At 57.6% G+C, this 15,553-nt stretch overlaps 8 protein-coding genes across 8 annotated transcripts; 4 read left to right on the top strand and 4 right to left on the bottom strand.

Moving 5' to 3' along the window:
* Positions 1 to 1,368: 1,368 nt before the first annotated feature.
* On the top strand, positions 1,369 to 3,460 carry CH63R_09330 (AFG1-like ATPase; the record flags this gene model as incomplete). The annotated part of the gene is made up of 2 exons (XM_018304304.1): positions 1,369 to 2,422; positions 2,478 to 3,460. 2 exons carry the CDS (start codon positions 1,369 to 1,371, stop codon positions 3,458 to 3,460), a joined length of 2,037 nt encoding a protein of 678 aa, XP_018156327.1.
* A 484-nt stretch (positions 3,461 to 3,944) lies between these two features.
* On the bottom strand, positions 3,945 to 4,740 carry CH63R_09329 (uncharacterized protein; the record flags this gene model as incomplete). Its single annotated transcript, XM_018304303.1, has 2 exons — positions 3,945 to 4,511; positions 4,690 to 4,740. The coding sequence occupies 2 exons, from the start codon at positions 4,738 to 4,740 to the stop codon at positions 3,945 to 3,947; spliced, it is 618 nt and encodes a 205-aa protein (XP_018156326.1).
* Positions 4,741 to 5,313: 573 nt separating this feature from the next.
* Positions 5,314 to 6,384, bottom strand: CH63R_09328 (Malonyl CoA-acyl carrier protein transacylase; the record flags this gene model as incomplete). Its single annotated transcript, XM_018304302.1, has 1 exon — positions 5,314 to 6,384. One exon carries the CDS (start codon positions 6,382 to 6,384, stop codon positions 5,314 to 5,316), a length of 1,071 nt encoding a protein of 356 aa, XP_018156325.1.
* Positions 6,385 to 7,581: 1,197 nt separating this feature from the next.
* On the bottom strand, positions 7,582 to 9,317 carry CH63R_09327 (Adaptor complexes medium subunit family protein; the record flags this gene model as incomplete). The annotated part of the gene is made up of 3 exons (XM_018304301.1): positions 7,582 to 8,746; positions 8,798 to 9,217; positions 9,271 to 9,317. The coding sequence occupies 3 exons, from the start codon at positions 9,315 to 9,317 to the stop codon at positions 7,582 to 7,584; spliced, it is 1,632 nt and encodes a 543-aa protein (XP_018156324.1).
* A 367-nt stretch (positions 9,318 to 9,684) lies between these two features.
* On the top strand, positions 9,685 to 10,049 carry CH63R_09326 (uncharacterized protein; the record flags this gene model as incomplete). Its single annotated transcript, XM_018304300.1, has 2 exons — positions 9,685 to 9,799; positions 9,868 to 10,049. The coding sequence occupies 2 exons, from the start codon at positions 9,685 to 9,687 to the stop codon at positions 10,047 to 10,049; spliced, it is 297 nt and encodes a 98-aa protein (XP_018156323.1).
* Positions 10,050 to 10,767: 718 nt separating this feature from the next.
* CH63R_09325 (Exosome complex exonuclease RRP4) lies at positions 10,768 to 11,873 on the top strand (the record flags this gene model as incomplete). Its single annotated transcript, XM_018304299.1, has 2 exons — positions 10,768 to 10,976; positions 11,048 to 11,873. 2 exons carry the CDS (start codon positions 10,768 to 10,770, stop codon positions 11,871 to 11,873), a joined length of 1,035 nt encoding a protein of 344 aa, XP_018156322.1.
* Positions 11,874 to 12,122: 249 nt separating this feature from the next.
* Positions 12,123 to 13,199, bottom strand: CH63R_09324 (Glutamate-cysteine ligase modifier subunit; the record flags this gene model as incomplete). The annotated part of the gene is made up of 2 exons (XM_018304298.1): positions 12,123 to 13,029; positions 13,174 to 13,199. 2 exons carry the CDS (start codon positions 13,197 to 13,199, stop codon positions 12,123 to 12,125), a joined length of 933 nt encoding a protein of 310 aa, XP_018156321.1.
* Positions 13,200 to 14,673: 1,474 nt separating this feature from the next.
* Positions 14,674 to 15,450, top strand: CH63R_09323 (Clathrin adaptor complex small chain; the record flags this gene model as incomplete). Its single annotated transcript, XM_018304297.1, has 5 exons — positions 14,674 to 14,684; positions 14,748 to 14,781; positions 14,850 to 14,967; positions 15,034 to 15,308; positions 15,421 to 15,450. The coding sequence occupies 5 exons, from the start codon at positions 14,674 to 14,676 to the stop codon at positions 15,448 to 15,450; spliced, it is 468 nt and encodes a 155-aa protein (XP_018156320.1).
* Positions 15,451 to 15,553: the final 103 nt, after the last annotated feature.

Here is a 15,553-nt window from a genome sequence, read left to right as displayed (position 1 = left end):
CATTTCGAGGATGGATTCTAAGGCCTAAGGAATTTGGTCTGGAAAGCGGAGGCCTGGTGGAGGGAAGACGACGCAGGTGGCAGAGCGGATGTAGCAAATATGTGAGAGTGACGAAGTATCAATCGATTGGGTCTCGTAGAAAAAAACACTAGGTTGCTGCATCTGCCAAGCACAGACCAGCAATACCAGCAGCTTCTTGCCCGATTGCCCGTCCACTAGGAATTCCGCGTCAGGCTCCACGTCCGCCGATGAGCAGCAAGTCAGGGCAGGTGTACAGGCGTGCCAGCTGGGGCGGCGAAGGGAGCAACAGCAGCACGGGGGTACCTGAAAGCTGAGAGTCGGTACGTACCTGCTTAGGGTGGCTTGCTGGTTGCTGCTTCCAGACCACAGAGGAAGAGCTTTGATTGGTTGGCTCCGCGATCGAGACGATGTCCGCTAAATCGCCGTATTGGAAGAAAATAGGACCCTGAGAGTGGGGCCCTGGAAACCAAGTCAACAACGTCACTCGGCCCTAGACTGGCTCGCGGACTCAGGCGGGACCGTGGATAAAACGAATCAGATGTCTAATGTAGGTGCAGGAGAATCATCCACTGACTGCCTAGCCTTCTCTGAGATGTTTACGATTGTGATATGCGCCCATTGTTTTCAATCTTCCTGATATTTTTTTGGTATATCCACCTAGAGAAAGATCGACGGCCTACCAGAATCGACGAGACGATCGGTGCTGCTCGACTCCAGTTCTAGCACTGTTCGTATTCGCTACAGTTCACTCATGTTCCCCGACTCCCTACGACCCTGACCTGGAAACGTCTCTAGAGACACAATAACTATGATTGGCTGCGAGACTTGATGAACTCGGACAACCAGTAGACTCAATCCTTCACGACTGCCATTCAACAACCCGTTTGCCGTATCTGTCTCATATACCGGTTCTCGACCCAGTTTGATTCGCATCACTCGACTACTGTGAGATACACATTGCCTGCATCAGCCCACACCTCTCAGGGAAAGACATTTCGCAACTTTGTCGCCTTCAGGTCTGTGTAGACGACTTCAACGAGACAGCTGGGCTGAAGCTGCAAATATACGAAGTCTGATGGCCTGATATCTTCTTCCATTAGACGAGCACGCGTTAGACCGTCGATCTCATCAATAAACTCTGACCGGCGACTATCCCAAAGCACTTCGTGCTCGGGTTGCAACGGTGGGCTTTGCGAATCCCGCATTACACCGATCTCAAGTCGTGGCACTTTTATCTCGAAGCATACGTCAACGAAAAACAAGCCAATTCCGGCTTTCCTTGTGTACCAAGTTTCAACAGGCTTGAGGGCAGGCTCACGACAGTGTCATTGATGAACCCCTGAAACGATGGTAACCCACACAATGCGAGCATATAGGGCAAGGAAGATGGCCTTCCTTGCGCGCTCCTACTCGACCGCCGTGGCCATCACCGACCCCCTCGTCAAGTACCGCACCCTTGTATCGACCAAAGTACTCTCCCCGGACCCGGACCAGCATCGACTCGCTATTCACCTGCAAAAGCTTTACGGCCGTTTGAAGGACTATGCCCCCGAGGTCGACTACCGCGAGCGTCTCAAGCAGGTTGCTGATATTCCCGAGGCTCGCGACCCCGACGAGGCCGCCGCGACGCTCGCCATGCCGAGCCATCCCATTTGGGACAACCCGCTTTTCAAGCACCTCGCTCGCAAGGCGATGCCAGTGTCCAAAGATCAGAACCCAATGGCCCTCGTCCGCGTCATGACGAGCCTCGAGGGCGCCATCACCATCAACTCGCCGAGGGGGTTGTTTCTGTCCGGCGAGGTCGGCGTCGGGAAGTCCATGTTGATCGATCTTCTGGCACAGGGCCTGCCGACGGAGAGGAAGAAACGGTGGCATTTTAACACGTTCATGCTGTATACTTTCTCGCAGCTCGAGCGGTTCCGCCAGTCTCATCCTGAGCTGTCCGGGAACGAGAAGGAGTACTCTATGCTTTGGCTCGCCAAAAAGCTCGTTGAGGAGTCTCCGGTCCTGTTTCTGGACGAATTCCAACTACCCGATCGAGCGGCGAGCAAGATCCTTAGCCACCTCTTCATAGCATTCTTCCACCTTGGAGGCGTTCTCATCGCTTCTTCCAACCGAATGCCCGAAGAGCTTCAGAAGGCTATTGGCGTCGAGTACACCGTCGCCCCCTCGGATGGTTTCCTCAAGAGTCTGTTTCTCGGCGGCGCTCGTTCGCGAGGTACTCGACATAGCCAAAACGACTTTGCTGCGTTTCTGGAAGTTCTCAAAGCTCGTTGTGACTTTTGGCACATGGAGGGGGCAACTGACTGGCGGCGCCGTGAGACTGGGGAGAAGGTAACGGTTGAAACGACATCTATTAAGGGAAATGGAGCTGTGGAAGAGTCAGCTGAGGCTCAAGAGGGTAGGTCACACCCACGTCTTACAAAACTATCTTATAACATTCTGACAATGTCCAGAAATGACAAAACCCGCCAAGTACTTCCTCTCCCCCGAAGCCTCCAGCTGGACGACGGAGCTGTCGGACCTCCTTTCCAGATCCTGGACCCCAGCAACACTCACAGTCTACGGTCGCACGATCGTGATTCCGCGCCAGCGGGACGGCGTCGTCCACTGGGACTTTGACGACCTCGTCGCCACATTCGGTCCCGCCGATTACGTGACCATGGCCTCCACCTACCACACCTTCATCGTCGACAATGTCCCAACCATGACGACGCTGCACAAGAATGAGGCCCGCCGCTTCATCACTCTCCTCGACGCTCTCTACGAGGCTCGCTGCAAGCTCTTCGTCCGCGCCGAGGCTGGGCCCGACGACCTCTTCTTCCCGGACATCCGTGCCGCCCAGGCCGAGGCGGTTCTTGCGGCCGCTGCCGCCGCTTCCAGGGCGGAGACGGGCGAAGAAGTTATAGACTCAGACGCGATCCACTCCGAGACCATCGCCGAGGTATACCAAGACCAAGCCGCGCCCTTCCGCCCCAACATCTCCTACTACGACACGGAGCTGCCCACTTCGAAATACGACCCGGACCAAGACTCGGACTTTGGCCGCCTCGGCAACGTCAGCAGCGCCACGGGGGCCTCCAGTCCCAACTTTAGCAACACGGCTGGCTTTATCGGCGAAGACGAGCGCTTCGCCTATCGGCGCGCCGCGAGCCGGCTATGGGAGCTGTGCAGTGCTGCATGGCACGCCCGTGGGGCCGGGAGTGAGCCGGCGGACTGGTGGACGCCCGTTCCGCGCACGGCACGGCACTGGGAGGACTCAGCGCCGTCGAGGCCAAAGAAGGACGAACCCTTGCTGCCGCGGCGGCAGACTGATGCCACTATGGGCCCGTCGCGGCCTATCGACGAACCGTTTGGGACGGATAAGCTTGTGATTGACAGGTGGCAGGCCTTGGAGGAGGCGGAACGGCGACGCGATGAGTCGTCTCAGGGGAGATGAGAATGTTTTGAGGGGGGGGGTTCTGCGGAATCTGTTGGTTCCTATGAGGTCCGAATAGTCGATCTATGGGAGTGTTGGATTGGCACACTAACCGAAAGTTCCCGACCGTTGATCATCTGGGCCAAACCTCCCACCAGCGGCTGTTGCCGAACCCCTCTTGTGGGCTTGCCTATACCATTTCTTTCCATGGTTACTTTTCCCCGAGTTCGTTGGATAAAAGCACATAGAACGGCGCATGGCATAGCATTCTGGCGGTGCAGGAACTTCCGAGCATACGTCGCATGGAAGACGACGTCGAGACCTTTTGAGTCTTTGCAGGGCTGATATTTGATAGAGCCAGTATCATCTGGCCCCTTATGGACAACCACAATTGATATTTCGAACAACAAACAAAAAGACATCCTTCCAAATCTACCTCTTTTATAACGCCCAAGACTCCAGAATGCTCGAAATTACCCCCCCCCCCCCCCAAAAAAAATTCGGCCTAGAGGTTTGTGACCCCAGGCGTCCACGCCTCCCCGATCCTCCTGACCTCCCCCTCGAACTTCTTGCTCTTGATCACCCGCCCGCCCCGCCCTGACACGGGAGAATGCTCGTCGGGCTCATAAAAGGGGTTCTGCAGCAGCCGCACGTACGCGCTCTGCACCGCCCGGAAGACGACCCGCAGCTCCTGCTCACGCAGTCCGACGGCACCCCGCCCCTTGGCCGCGGCCTCGGCAGCCGCGCTCCCGCCCCCCGCAACGCGGCGCCCGCGCATATCCACAACGACGACGATCTTGACCCCCGTGTTGGTCTCCCACCCGTAGGCGGCAAGGCGCTCGTCGACGGCGTGCAGGAGACCAACCTCGCCCGAGAGGCCCGTGCCGCTGGATCCCGCGACGGCGGCGGCGTTCCCGGAGGCGGCGTTGCCGCCGCCGCCGCCGTGGCGGAGCTCGAAGATGTCGAGGGTCGAGGAGAGCAGGAGTGAGAACTGGAGCGGCGTGCGGATCGGCGCGAAGGTGTTTGTGGAGGGGTTGTGCGAGGGGAAGATCTGGATGTGGAGAGGGTTGTTCTGCGGCGGGTGTCGGTTAGCTTGGGCGGGTTTGCGAAGGAAGGGCGCGCGGGGAGAAGAAGAGCGGAAGGGGGGATTGGACAGCGCAGCTTGAAGCAGCATGAAGCAGCTTCAAGCAGCGAGCGTGGGCCAGAGGCAGGTGGCGTAAGGCCTGTGATGGAGAGAGGACGGGACGTACGTTGCGGCCGATGATGCCTATGCAGGCTATCGAGGGGATTGCGGTCGCCATTTGTGCGCTTTGGTGGATGTATCCGCCGCCCAGGGCGTGGCCTGTCTCTTACCGGGCTCTCAGAAGGACACGCGATGCGGCGGGAGAACGTTGTTTCGAGGTTAGTCGGATGTAGTCGTTTGCTTCGTCGAATGTTGGGGATTGGAGAGAGCTGGGGTAAAGATAGGTTGGTGGTATGTACCTACACCTACCTAGGTAGGCATTGTGTAGGTAGGCTCTAGCTTGCTTGTGTGGACTGGAGCTTAATTGTTTTCTGGGTCCCTTGGTGCGTTCTCGACTGCCCCGCACCGGAGTCAGGGGGTTCAGCCATCAGCTTACCAGAGAGGTCCAGCCAGAGCTACCTACAACCGTCGAGAATCTCAATAGTGTATTTTGTACGGGTTGGGCTGCCGTGATAGAAAACGGCGCTACACGCCGATTAAGTATATGAACGATTACTCCAGCTCAAGCCAGACCTTTCCAATGAGCTTTCAAGCCCATTGCAGCAAAGAAGAAGCGCATTGCAACAATTCCTAGTATGCGCGTGGAAACATATCAGTAGCCCCTCGTTGGTGTGGCCATCGGCCTCCCTACTCAGCCAATCTCGTCCTCCGAGACCTTCTCCGTCTCATCCAGCCCCTTGAGCATCTCCTCGATCTCGCTCGGGTCCGTGATGCCCCAGACGCCGCCGCCCTTGACCGAGTCCTTGCCCCTCATGCCCACCTCTTTGCCAACCAGATTCCGCCCGACCTTGCCGGGCCCGATACCGATCCACCGCCTCACCTTCTCCTCTTGGTCGAGGTACTTGATGCTGTCCCACCACCGCACCGTCTCTAGACACTGCCGTGCCAGAAGGTCTTTTACGTCCTCCTTGCTCTCGAACGGCCGCGCGCTCACGTTGCTTACGCACGGCAACCTCCCCGGAAACGTGACAATGTCGTTCCCCTCGTGCCCCTTGACGCGGCTCTTTTTCGAGAGTATGCTCCTCACCACCCCGACGGCGGGCTTCATGAGCGGGCTGTGGAATGGGCTGTCGCTGTTTAACCTCACGGCCCGCGGGTCGTGGCCGAGGAACTGCCGCACGTGCGTCGAGAGCGTCTTGATGCGCTCAATATTGCCGCTCAGCACGATCTGGTTCTTGCTGTTGATGTTGGCGATGAGCACTTGCTCGATGGGCGGTACGTCCTCGGAGCTGTCGCCCTTGGACCCGGCGCTTGAGTGGCCCACAAAATCGTGAATCGCCGCGATCAGCGGGCCTAGATACTCGGGCTCTGTGACGATGGCCACCATGCCGTACTCGCCGCCGTACTCGTCGACGGCGCGCCGCGTCGCCTCCGCCATGGCCTCGGCCCGTTTGCGCACCAGGTACAGGCTGTCCTCGAACTCGAGGTAGCCGCCGGCCACCAGCGCGGCGAATTCGCCGAGGGAGTGACCCAGCGTCACGTCGACGCGCTTGGTGATGTCAAAGTCGAACTCGCGCTCGAGGATGCGGAGGATCAGGATCGAGGTCGCCATGATGGCGGGCTGGGCGTTGGGCGTCCTGGTCAACAGCTTGCTGGGGCCCTCGGCAATGATGTCGGATAGCTTGAAGCCCATGTAGTGGTCAATTTCCTCGATGATGGGCTTTGCCGTCCGCGGGAACGCCTCGAGCCATGGTGTTATCATGCCGACCTTTTGCACTCCTTGGCCTGCGGCGGACGTTAACACAGGTCAGTTCCCAGCTCTCGGCACCCCCCCCCCCCCCATCCCCTTCATCCGCCACTTTCAAATCGGCGCTGTAGAGCTCACGAACCTGGGAAGAAAAGCGCCGTCCGTGGCCGTTTTCCTTGCGACGAAGAGGAAGCATGCCGCCGACTCGATCCGAAAGCCACATAGCTCGTTGTGCGGCCGAGGCAGGCGAGGCAGGCGAGCCCGTCGGCCCACGCGGTGCCTCGGCGGAGGGCGTGGCGAGCTCCGGGAGCTGCAGTCATGACCTAGGGGAGGGGAGGGAGATAGAGAGAGGGAGAGCGCCAGCCGATTACGAGCTGGGGCAGCTAGATGGTCGCAATCATGGAGTTTTGTTCTTTCGACGAAGGTCAGGTAAGGCGTCGCAGGCGTTCTAGAAGCAAGTATGGAAGAGAATTAAAAAAACAATCTCAAGAAGGACGTGGTATGCAGGTTTGCGCCCGGTTGAAAATGTGTCACACACGAGAGTTTATGCACCGCCCGGGCGCGCGGCTGTGTCTTAGGCCTTTTGAGGGGGGAAGTCTGAAGAAAGAGAACGTGGTGCGCACTGTTGCCAGTCGGACCATGACGCCCAGACCTATCTCGTTTGGTGACGCCAGTGAATGGGTAGTTACCTTCTTTTAGTGGCCGCCCCTAGCCGAATGTCCCGAGGCCGAGAGAGATTGAGCACTCCAATCGCTGGGGAAAGGAACAACCCCGCGATTGGCGAAGACGCCTTGGAGGTGTGTTTCTGTTTCCGCTGCGCCGGGAGTGGGGGATGTTGGGGGCGGCGATGGGCTCAATGGATTCTTGTATGGATCCCCTCAGGGACCAGGGTCAATTCCCCCCGAGTCACCGAGACCACATTCCACATCTGGGTTCGCCCATCGTCAACGGCGCACACGGCCTTCTCCCACTGTCCATTTCTGTGGCTTGCCTGTCACGTTTGTGACATATGCGTCGTGGAACATCTACTACCTAGGTAGCCTGTGTAGACCGCAAAGGACTTAAACTTGGCTAGTCTCCCACTAGTCGTTGGAACTAGACGTCTCCCCGATGCATGTGAATCTTGTAAACGGTCAGATCACATCCACCAAAAATCGAAGGTCAGGTGGGATAATTCTCATTATTTCATGTTTGCTCTGCAGAATGTCTTGTCTAACACCGCGTCTCTACACCGCCCTTGCTTACTGTTAGGTACTTGACGCCCTTGTACGGCTTCACGCCCTCGCCGAGGCCTTTACTTTTGCGCGGGTCGAGCATGATGCTCTCCACCTTGAGCCCGCTCGGCAGCCACCCCTTGACCGAGAAGCTGACCGACGCCGAGCTTGGCATCAGCATTTTGTTTTGCGCCACCCTCTTCGCGTCCTTCTCGTCATCGGCATTCTCGGTCGGCTTCTTCGCCTGGACCGGACTGCTCTGATACGGCTCGTCGTAGCCGTACGCCTTCCCGAAACCGAAACCGTTCGGGTCAAGCTCATCCTCGTCCTCGTCCACCAGCTGTCCTACCACGGTACATCTGAGACCGAAGTAGGACGTGCCGGTAGACAGCTCCTTTGTGGGCACATGCCATTCGAGTACCCTTTCACTGGGGTTGAAGCTCGCGTCGCCTTTGCTTGGCCGCAGCTCTGACAGGTTCCTAACCTCGGCCGGCAGGGGCACTGTCACCACAAGATCCTCCATAAGCGGTGATGATGGTGTGCCGGGATGGGGCCCTCCGAATCCTCGACCTGCTCCGCCTCCGCCTCGTCCGTACTGGCTTGCTGCCGATGGGCCACTTGCTCCTAGTACCCTGTTCACATGTAGTCGAACCTCAAAGTCGGAGCCCAGCGGGCCCAGACCCGTCTTCATCTCAATGTTGACAGGCAACTTGAGGTTGTTCGCGCTCAGGCTGCCACTCTTGCCATTTGTGAATGGCAAGAGGTCGACCTCGTAGCTGGCCAAGATGAACCGTCCGTCTGGCGGTATGAAGCTGAGCTCGCCCGGCCGCTCCTTCCACCGGGCCAAGCGCACACACGGGTGGAACACGGGGAGGTCCATGAAGCCCGCCAAGTTGTGTTTTCCGGATGGACTCGTCAAGGTCATGACAATGTCGGGCATACCGGAAACCTTGCAGGTGAAGGCTATCGTGCCATTTGCGAATGCTGCCAGCGGCCTCCCAGAGGGCGCGAGCGTGACTGTCAGGGTCTCGACGATGTCTGAGTACATCTCGTTAGATGTATGCCGGACGTTAGCTCTGCGCCAGGGCAACGCCGGGGTATTCTGTGCGATCAACGATGGCGCGCTCGGGTTGGCAAAACCTGTGCCAAAATTACCAGGTTTCCTACAGTCCTTCGTCAGCTCTGTATCATTCTGATAGCATGATGTTCCTTACCCGGGCAGGTTAATGCTGCCGAGCAGCTTGCCAACCCAGCCCTCCACCTCCACCAAGTCCCTCAGCGCATTCGGTTCGGTCGTGCTGATGGTGCCGGCGTCGCACATCTCGTTGAGAAGCTGCGCAACGACATCGTAATTGCTCTCGATCTTGTGCGCCAGCAAGGGGGCGCCAAGGAACTCCTCGAAGACGTCGATGATGCGGTGGACGAACTCGAGAACGAGGAGGGGCTCGATTTCAGAGGACGAGGTCGCCAGAAACAAGAGATTGGCGTGGTTGAGACTGAAGACGAGCGTCGGTGGATTCGTGTTCGGCAGGTAGATCAGGTTCGGTCGCGGCGCGGGGTGCTCTAGGTAAAGGGGGAGGAGGTGTTGCGCCGACAGCGGGCGGGAAGTGTACGTGTGCGACAGGATGGCATGGCTGCGCGGTGTTAGTCAGAGGGGTTCTGGGGGTCTGTGATGTATGCGACTGACTTGTGCTCATCGTAAATGTGCAGCGCTTCAATAACGCCGTTCATCATTCAAGTCGGCATCGGAGGCTGCGCCGTGGTTGTAGGAGGTGGTGGGGGGAGATTGCTTTCGGTGACAGCACGTCAGTGTCGGTGCTGGAGCTCTTCTGGGCTCCGGAGGGACCACACATCCCGCCGCTCTGGACGCGTGCCCATGTCGAATGATAGGATTAAATGTTAGTGCAGGGCTCATCTCAGCCCAGCCAATCAGATGCGCCAAAACCCTGTCGCTCAGCAAAGCTCCAGGCCGCGCATGCTGCTACTGGACTGGTAGGGCATTGTACTATGTACCTAGGTCGCAAACAAACCGTCGGACGCTCTGCACCTGACAACGACCAGTGCAACGCTTTTGAGAGTCCAACACCGAGAAGTTGTCACCATGATCGGAGGAGGCGACAAGATCCCCAGCGTGGGCACCCTTGATAAGCCCGAGAATCTCGACCAACTCCTGCGCGAGGATCGCGGCGATGATTGCACATCGTGTAGAGTGGTTGGTGAGGAACCCCGAGCCTGCTGCGCTTGAAGGTGGCCACGATACTAATCCGATGCTCCCGCGAAACAGGAGGCGGTGCATTCATCGGCCTCGCAGCTTATAACTACCTCACCGGCATGGCCCACCTCGAACGGCAACACGCGGCGATCCTCAAGTCCGGCTCGATGTTCGGAATGAGAAGCCGCAAGCTGGGCGTTGCCAGCATCTCGATGGGTCTGGCTTATCTTGGTCTATGGAGGTTGTTCCGGTAAAGGGGCCGCAGGAAAGGGAGATGGAATCGGATCAACAAAATCAACACCACTCAATCGGATGTCCGTTGCGGTCGTCGAAGCCGCAGGTCCATGCATGGAACCGTCGATACGGCCGCCGACTGTCTGCCTCTATCAAATTGCCGCGGAGCGAAAGAGGAATACGATCCCGCCAGACATCAGTCATTGGAGAGTTTTCAAGGAGACGCCGAGCGAAAAGGTCTTGCCCAGTTCGAGTGACGAAACCAGGACCAACTCAGACAGGACGCTCGCGTGGTTCATAACCAACATGGTTGCTAAGCCCAGCATCGTCCAGCGGGCTGTAATAATACTGTACAACACTGTAAAGATTAAAAGCGAAACCGCCAACGGAAAACGATGTATTGTAGACAGGCAGAAGACTGTTCCGATTATTTCGTGGTGATATGTGCGGACCTGTAAAATCCCTAAGTTTGTTACAGTTCGGTGCCGTTACCCATCAACCACAAGCTCCAACCCCTCCAAAGCTTCACCAAAAATCTTTGCACCCAGTCAACTTCGACCTTCACCTACACCACCAAAAACCACCACGCAACACAACAACCACGGCGATTGAACCCCCGAACCCCCCAAATCGAGTCTCATCAGCCATTTCAAAATACACCTGTACCCGTGGAACTCACCTCCGACGCACCACCGGCGCACCACCCCGCGGTCCCGTCGCCGTCACCACCACAAAGCAATGCCTATCACAATCCTCGCCCCGAGGGGCACGTCGTCACACCACAAGCCCGCACGCTACACCGCCGCCGCTGATTCAGACTCGGACTCCGATGGTGGTGCCGACATCGAGGGCGACATCCCCATGCGCCCGGCGAAGCGCGCCCGCGGCGACAATTACGACATCGTCACCCCGGGTGAGATTATCACTGACGACCCCCAGTGGATGAGGTTTGTCCGCCCTTGTCTTGACCGATCCCACTTCCCATTGATTGACCACACTGCTGACAGGGCGAAAACAGAGGACACGGAACCTACATAACCCCAACGACGACGGAAATCGTCTCCTCGGTCGCCGGCACCGTCACCCGCACCAACAAGCTCCTCTCTGTTCGCCCTCTCCGCGCCCGCTATACCCCCGAGATCGGCGACCTCGTCGTCGGCCGCATCGTGGAAGTCCAAGCGAAGCGCTGGCGCGTCGACGTCGGCTCGTCGCAGCTCGCCATCCTCCAGATCTCCGCCATCAATCTGCCCGGCGGCATCCTCCGCAAGCGCACCGACACGGACGAGCTGCAAATCCGGTCCTTCTTCGCCGAGGGCGACCTGGTGGTGGCCGAGGTCCAGCAGCTGCACCAAGACGGCGCAGCCAGCTTGCACACGCGGTCCCTCAAATACGGCAAGCTGCGCAATGGCGTCTTCGTCGCCGTCACGGGCACCGGCGGCGGTGGCGGCGTTGTGCGGGCCAAGAGGCAGCAGTGGGTCATGGACGCGGCACGCGGCGCGAGCAAGGTGCACGTCACGCTCGGTGTCAACGGCTTCATCTGGATCAGCAAGCACGTCGAGAGTGATGTGCCTGAGAGCGTGGGGCTTAACCGCATGGAGGAGAGCGTCAGCGCCAACGTGTACTCGAGCCAGAATGACCGGATCGACCACGAGACCATGCGCGAGGTCGCGCGGATACGCAGCGTCATCCTGGCGCTGGTCGAGAATGGGCTGAGGGTCGACGAGGACATGGTCGTCAGGGGGTATAAAGAGGCGGTCGACATGGGGCTGGAGAGCGTCGAGGACGACATCTACCTTGGCGGCGAGAGGGGGAAGAGGCTCGCCGAGGCTTTGCTGAGGGAGTGAGTAGATGTGTCATCGAGGAGGTCAAACAGAAGAAAAAAAGGATCATAAAAGTCAAGTTCGTAGAAAAGGCCTTTAAAGATAAGATGTAATAGATACTAAAAAGGGGGGTGGGGTTCGTATAAAACCGCCAAAAGGAACCCCCAAATCCGCCTGACATCAGAAACGCTATGCAATATGTATCTATAGGCCATGCGACCAATTCGTGGTATCAAGAAAGAAGTGTGTCCAAACTGCACGGGAGGTACGCTCCTACAAGGTCTCAACCAGCTCCGCGCCAGCGAAGTATCCCTTGTTCTCGATAACACCCCGGTCTTTCACGAATGCAGTGTACTTGACAACCCACTCCGGCGTGAGGTCGCCCTCAAGACCATCCTTGCCCTCGGCGGGGTCGGCGAGGACTCCAGCGCCCTGCAAGCCGTGGCCGAGGAGGTCGCGGAGGGTGCCTCGGGGCAGGATGTCGGTGCAGTCTGTGTGGACGAGTAGCTCAACGCCCTCCGCCTTGGCCAACTTGACCAGCGTGGGCGGCACGCTGCAGCAGTCCTTGATGTTGATCTGGTCGACGGCCGGGCGGACGCTGACCTTCTTGATAAACCTAGCCAGCTTTTCGGTGCCGAACTCGGAAATACCGAGGGCCTTGACCTCGCCCCGGTTATACAAATCCTCCAGCACCGTCCACGTCGCGGCCTCCTCGTCGATGTTGCCCTGGGAGGCGTTGCGCTTGTCAGCCTCCCATTCGCAGTCGCCCTCAAAGGACATGCCGGGGAACGAAGCGATGAGCAGGTCTATTGTCGTGACGCCCAGCTCCTTTCGCACGAGGCTCAAGGCATCCTGGACATACCGGGCGCGGTCCTGTGCGGGGGCGTTGGGAAGGAAGAAGAGCTTGACGGTAATGTCGTAGTTGTCGGACTCCTCCTGCAGACCGGAATAGGACCAATCTATGCGGGGGATGTAGAGAGCATCGTTCTCGCGGACGGTCCACACATCGATGCGGGGCCGACCAGAGTCGCTGTGGGAGAAGCCGTTTGAGTGACCGTTCAAGACGCCGTTCCCGTTGACGGGCTCATCGTCGATAGGCGAAGAGTCCTCGGCGGGCGAGTAATCCTGCTGGGCAGCGAGGAAGTTGCTCCGCAGTGAGTTGGTCAGTTCGAGATTCGATCTGTAGGCACCTGGTTTACGGATTATGGAGGGACCGCCCGAGACAATGTTTCTGCACGCGGCGGAGGACCACCAATCAGCATCATGGCACCAAAAAAAAAACCCTCCCAATGTGTGCAAGAACAAGTTGAGAGATGGCACAAACCCCGTGGAAAGAATCAGCTTCGTCATGACGGTGGCTATGGTGGTCGATGACAAGATTTCTTGGTGAGTGTAGCCGAAGATAGATAGCCCGGTAGACAGGAATAAGATTGCGTCGCGAAGGGTCTTGATTGCGCAATACCAGCAAGATAGTTCTTTCTTCTTCTTTTGCTTCTTCTTCAGCAGTATCCTTTATTTCTTCTTGTTGGTTTTTTTTTCTGTGTTGGCGCCTGGATTTTTTTTAGACTTTTGGAGGGGTTGATTAACAATCCGAGTCTGAGCGGCGCCGATAAGGATTGCGGTCCGCTCGGTATTCACAAGCAGGTGAGACAGGGTAATTAATAATGGCTGGCGCGGTATGCGAATGTCGGCTTGTGTATGGAAAAGGCTGAGGTCGGGGATAAGCGCGTGACAAGGTTGTGATCTGCAATGATGGAATGCAGATAATGAGGGAGGGGTTCAGGTTCTAGAAGGACGAAAAATGATTCCGGGATTCGGAGGTGGATCGACGATGGTATTTGTTCCGTTTGTTGTTGGCCAAGGTGAAGGAGGACAGCGGGAGAAGGACATCTGGGGGGAGCAGAAAGGTTGTGGAGGACTGGTTCCCTTTTCTAGAATTTGGATGACAGCGAGATTCGACTCAGGTCTGTCTCGGTGACCAAAAGGCATGACTGAATCGAGGCGGCACCAGCAAACTCATCGGGTTTTCCTCGTCGTAGCGGCATTCATCTTGCCATCATCCCACCTTCCACCCCTCCATCCCCGTTACAAACTCGGCAGGATTGCGACTCCGAGGGGACGGTCAGTCAGTGGTGAGTGTGCATGTGCATGGTGGGGGTTGGCTGTGTCGCCCATCGCGTCAGCGGCCTCGAGGTGATATGTCTGCGCTAGCCGCAGCAAGTCCCTCCCCAAAGCCCCCAGGAGACCTCGGGATGCCGCCCGCCTGCTCGACTCAGGCTCGCCGGCACGCCGGATACATAGACAAGTGTAGGTGTAGCACAAAGACAAGCAGCCACTGAGCGACAAGCTTTGTTCTGCGTCCAGGGGCGGATGTACACAAGGACTCTGGTTAGCGGCTGGTTGGCATGCCGAAACATACAGTGCCTCCGACAATGAGCTGGGCACCTGTTGACAGCGGGCTTAGGGGGCTCGATGCCTACAGCACTCTCTCTAGCTATGGTACCTATCTACCTGCCTACCTACCTAGGGAGGTAAGGTGAGGTGAGGTGACTGCCTGAGGACACAAAGGCCGAAGCGCAGCTGCAGCCTGCTGTCACCAAACTCGGACACCTTGAGCCTACAAGCCTGACGTGAACAAGGGACATCACCACACACCACACCTCGCAGTTCGTCGCCAACCGCAGTCCATAGCTTGGCCTCTTCTGCTTGACCACTGCGACAACCACATCCCACGCCATCCGTCCGAGGTCCATAGCACTTATCCGGCTCCAATCCTCCCCAATCTCCCCTCTCTTCCGCCTTGTTGTGGTGATGTGAAAGCATCATGGCCATTCAGTACGCCCCCTCATCGCCGCTTCTGCTGGTGCATACGAGCAAGACAGCTAAACGATGATCTAGCTACCTCATTCTTCTCTCCCGCCAGGGCAAAGTGGTACGCACCATCCCACTGTCCAAGAAACCCGGTCAAACATCCCTTTGCTGACAGCATCTTCTTTACAGCGCCTCGCAAAGTGGTTTACCACCCTGTCGCCCAGAGAGAAGGCCAAAATCGTCAAGGACGTTTCCCAGCTGGTTCTCGCCCGTAGAACTCGCATGTGCAACTTCCTCGAGTACAAGGGTCAGTCACCCTCCATGCTCGGCGCATCAGCGTAACCAAGCACCGCCTAACGTTCTCCCCTTTCAGACTCCAAGATTGTTTACCGTCGATATGCCTCACTGTTCTTTATCGCTGGCGCCGCCTCGGACGACAACGAGCTGATCACCCTTGAAATCATCCACCGCTACGTCGAGCAGATGGACAAGTACTACGGCAACGTGTGCGAGCTGGATATCATCTTCTCTTTCACGAAAGCCTACTACATCTTGGACGAGCTGTTGTTGGCGGGAGAACTGCAAGAAAGTAGCAAAAAGAACGTGCTGCGATGTATATCCCAGCAGGACTCGCTTGAGGACATGGAGGTACGTCTAGTTGATACTCGCTTCCTTTTTGATCTGCCTGCCTCGAAGACGATGAACTGCAGCTGCGCCCTGGGCGAAGTTTTGGGCTGACAACTTTCCGTCTCCCCTTCAGGTCGAGGACGAAGTTACAAAGATCATGTAACCGTCTTCCAGTGTGTACCTACCCACTAGATTGCGACGCGATGCCCGAAAACGACGAGTCTCGGACCCAATCTACAACCAAACACGCGTTGCACCGGATGTGC

The sequence above is a fragment of the Colletotrichum higginsianum genome, chromosome 6 (genome assembly GCF_001672515.1).
Source record: "Colletotrichum higginsianum IMI 349063 chromosome 6, whole genome shotgun sequence".
Taxonomy (NCBI): Eukaryota; Fungi; Ascomycota; class Sordariomycetes; order Glomerellales; family Glomerellaceae; genus Colletotrichum; species Colletotrichum higginsianum.
Note: the sequence above shows the minus strand (reverse complement) of the source record. Positions and strands in the feature narration are given on the sequence as shown.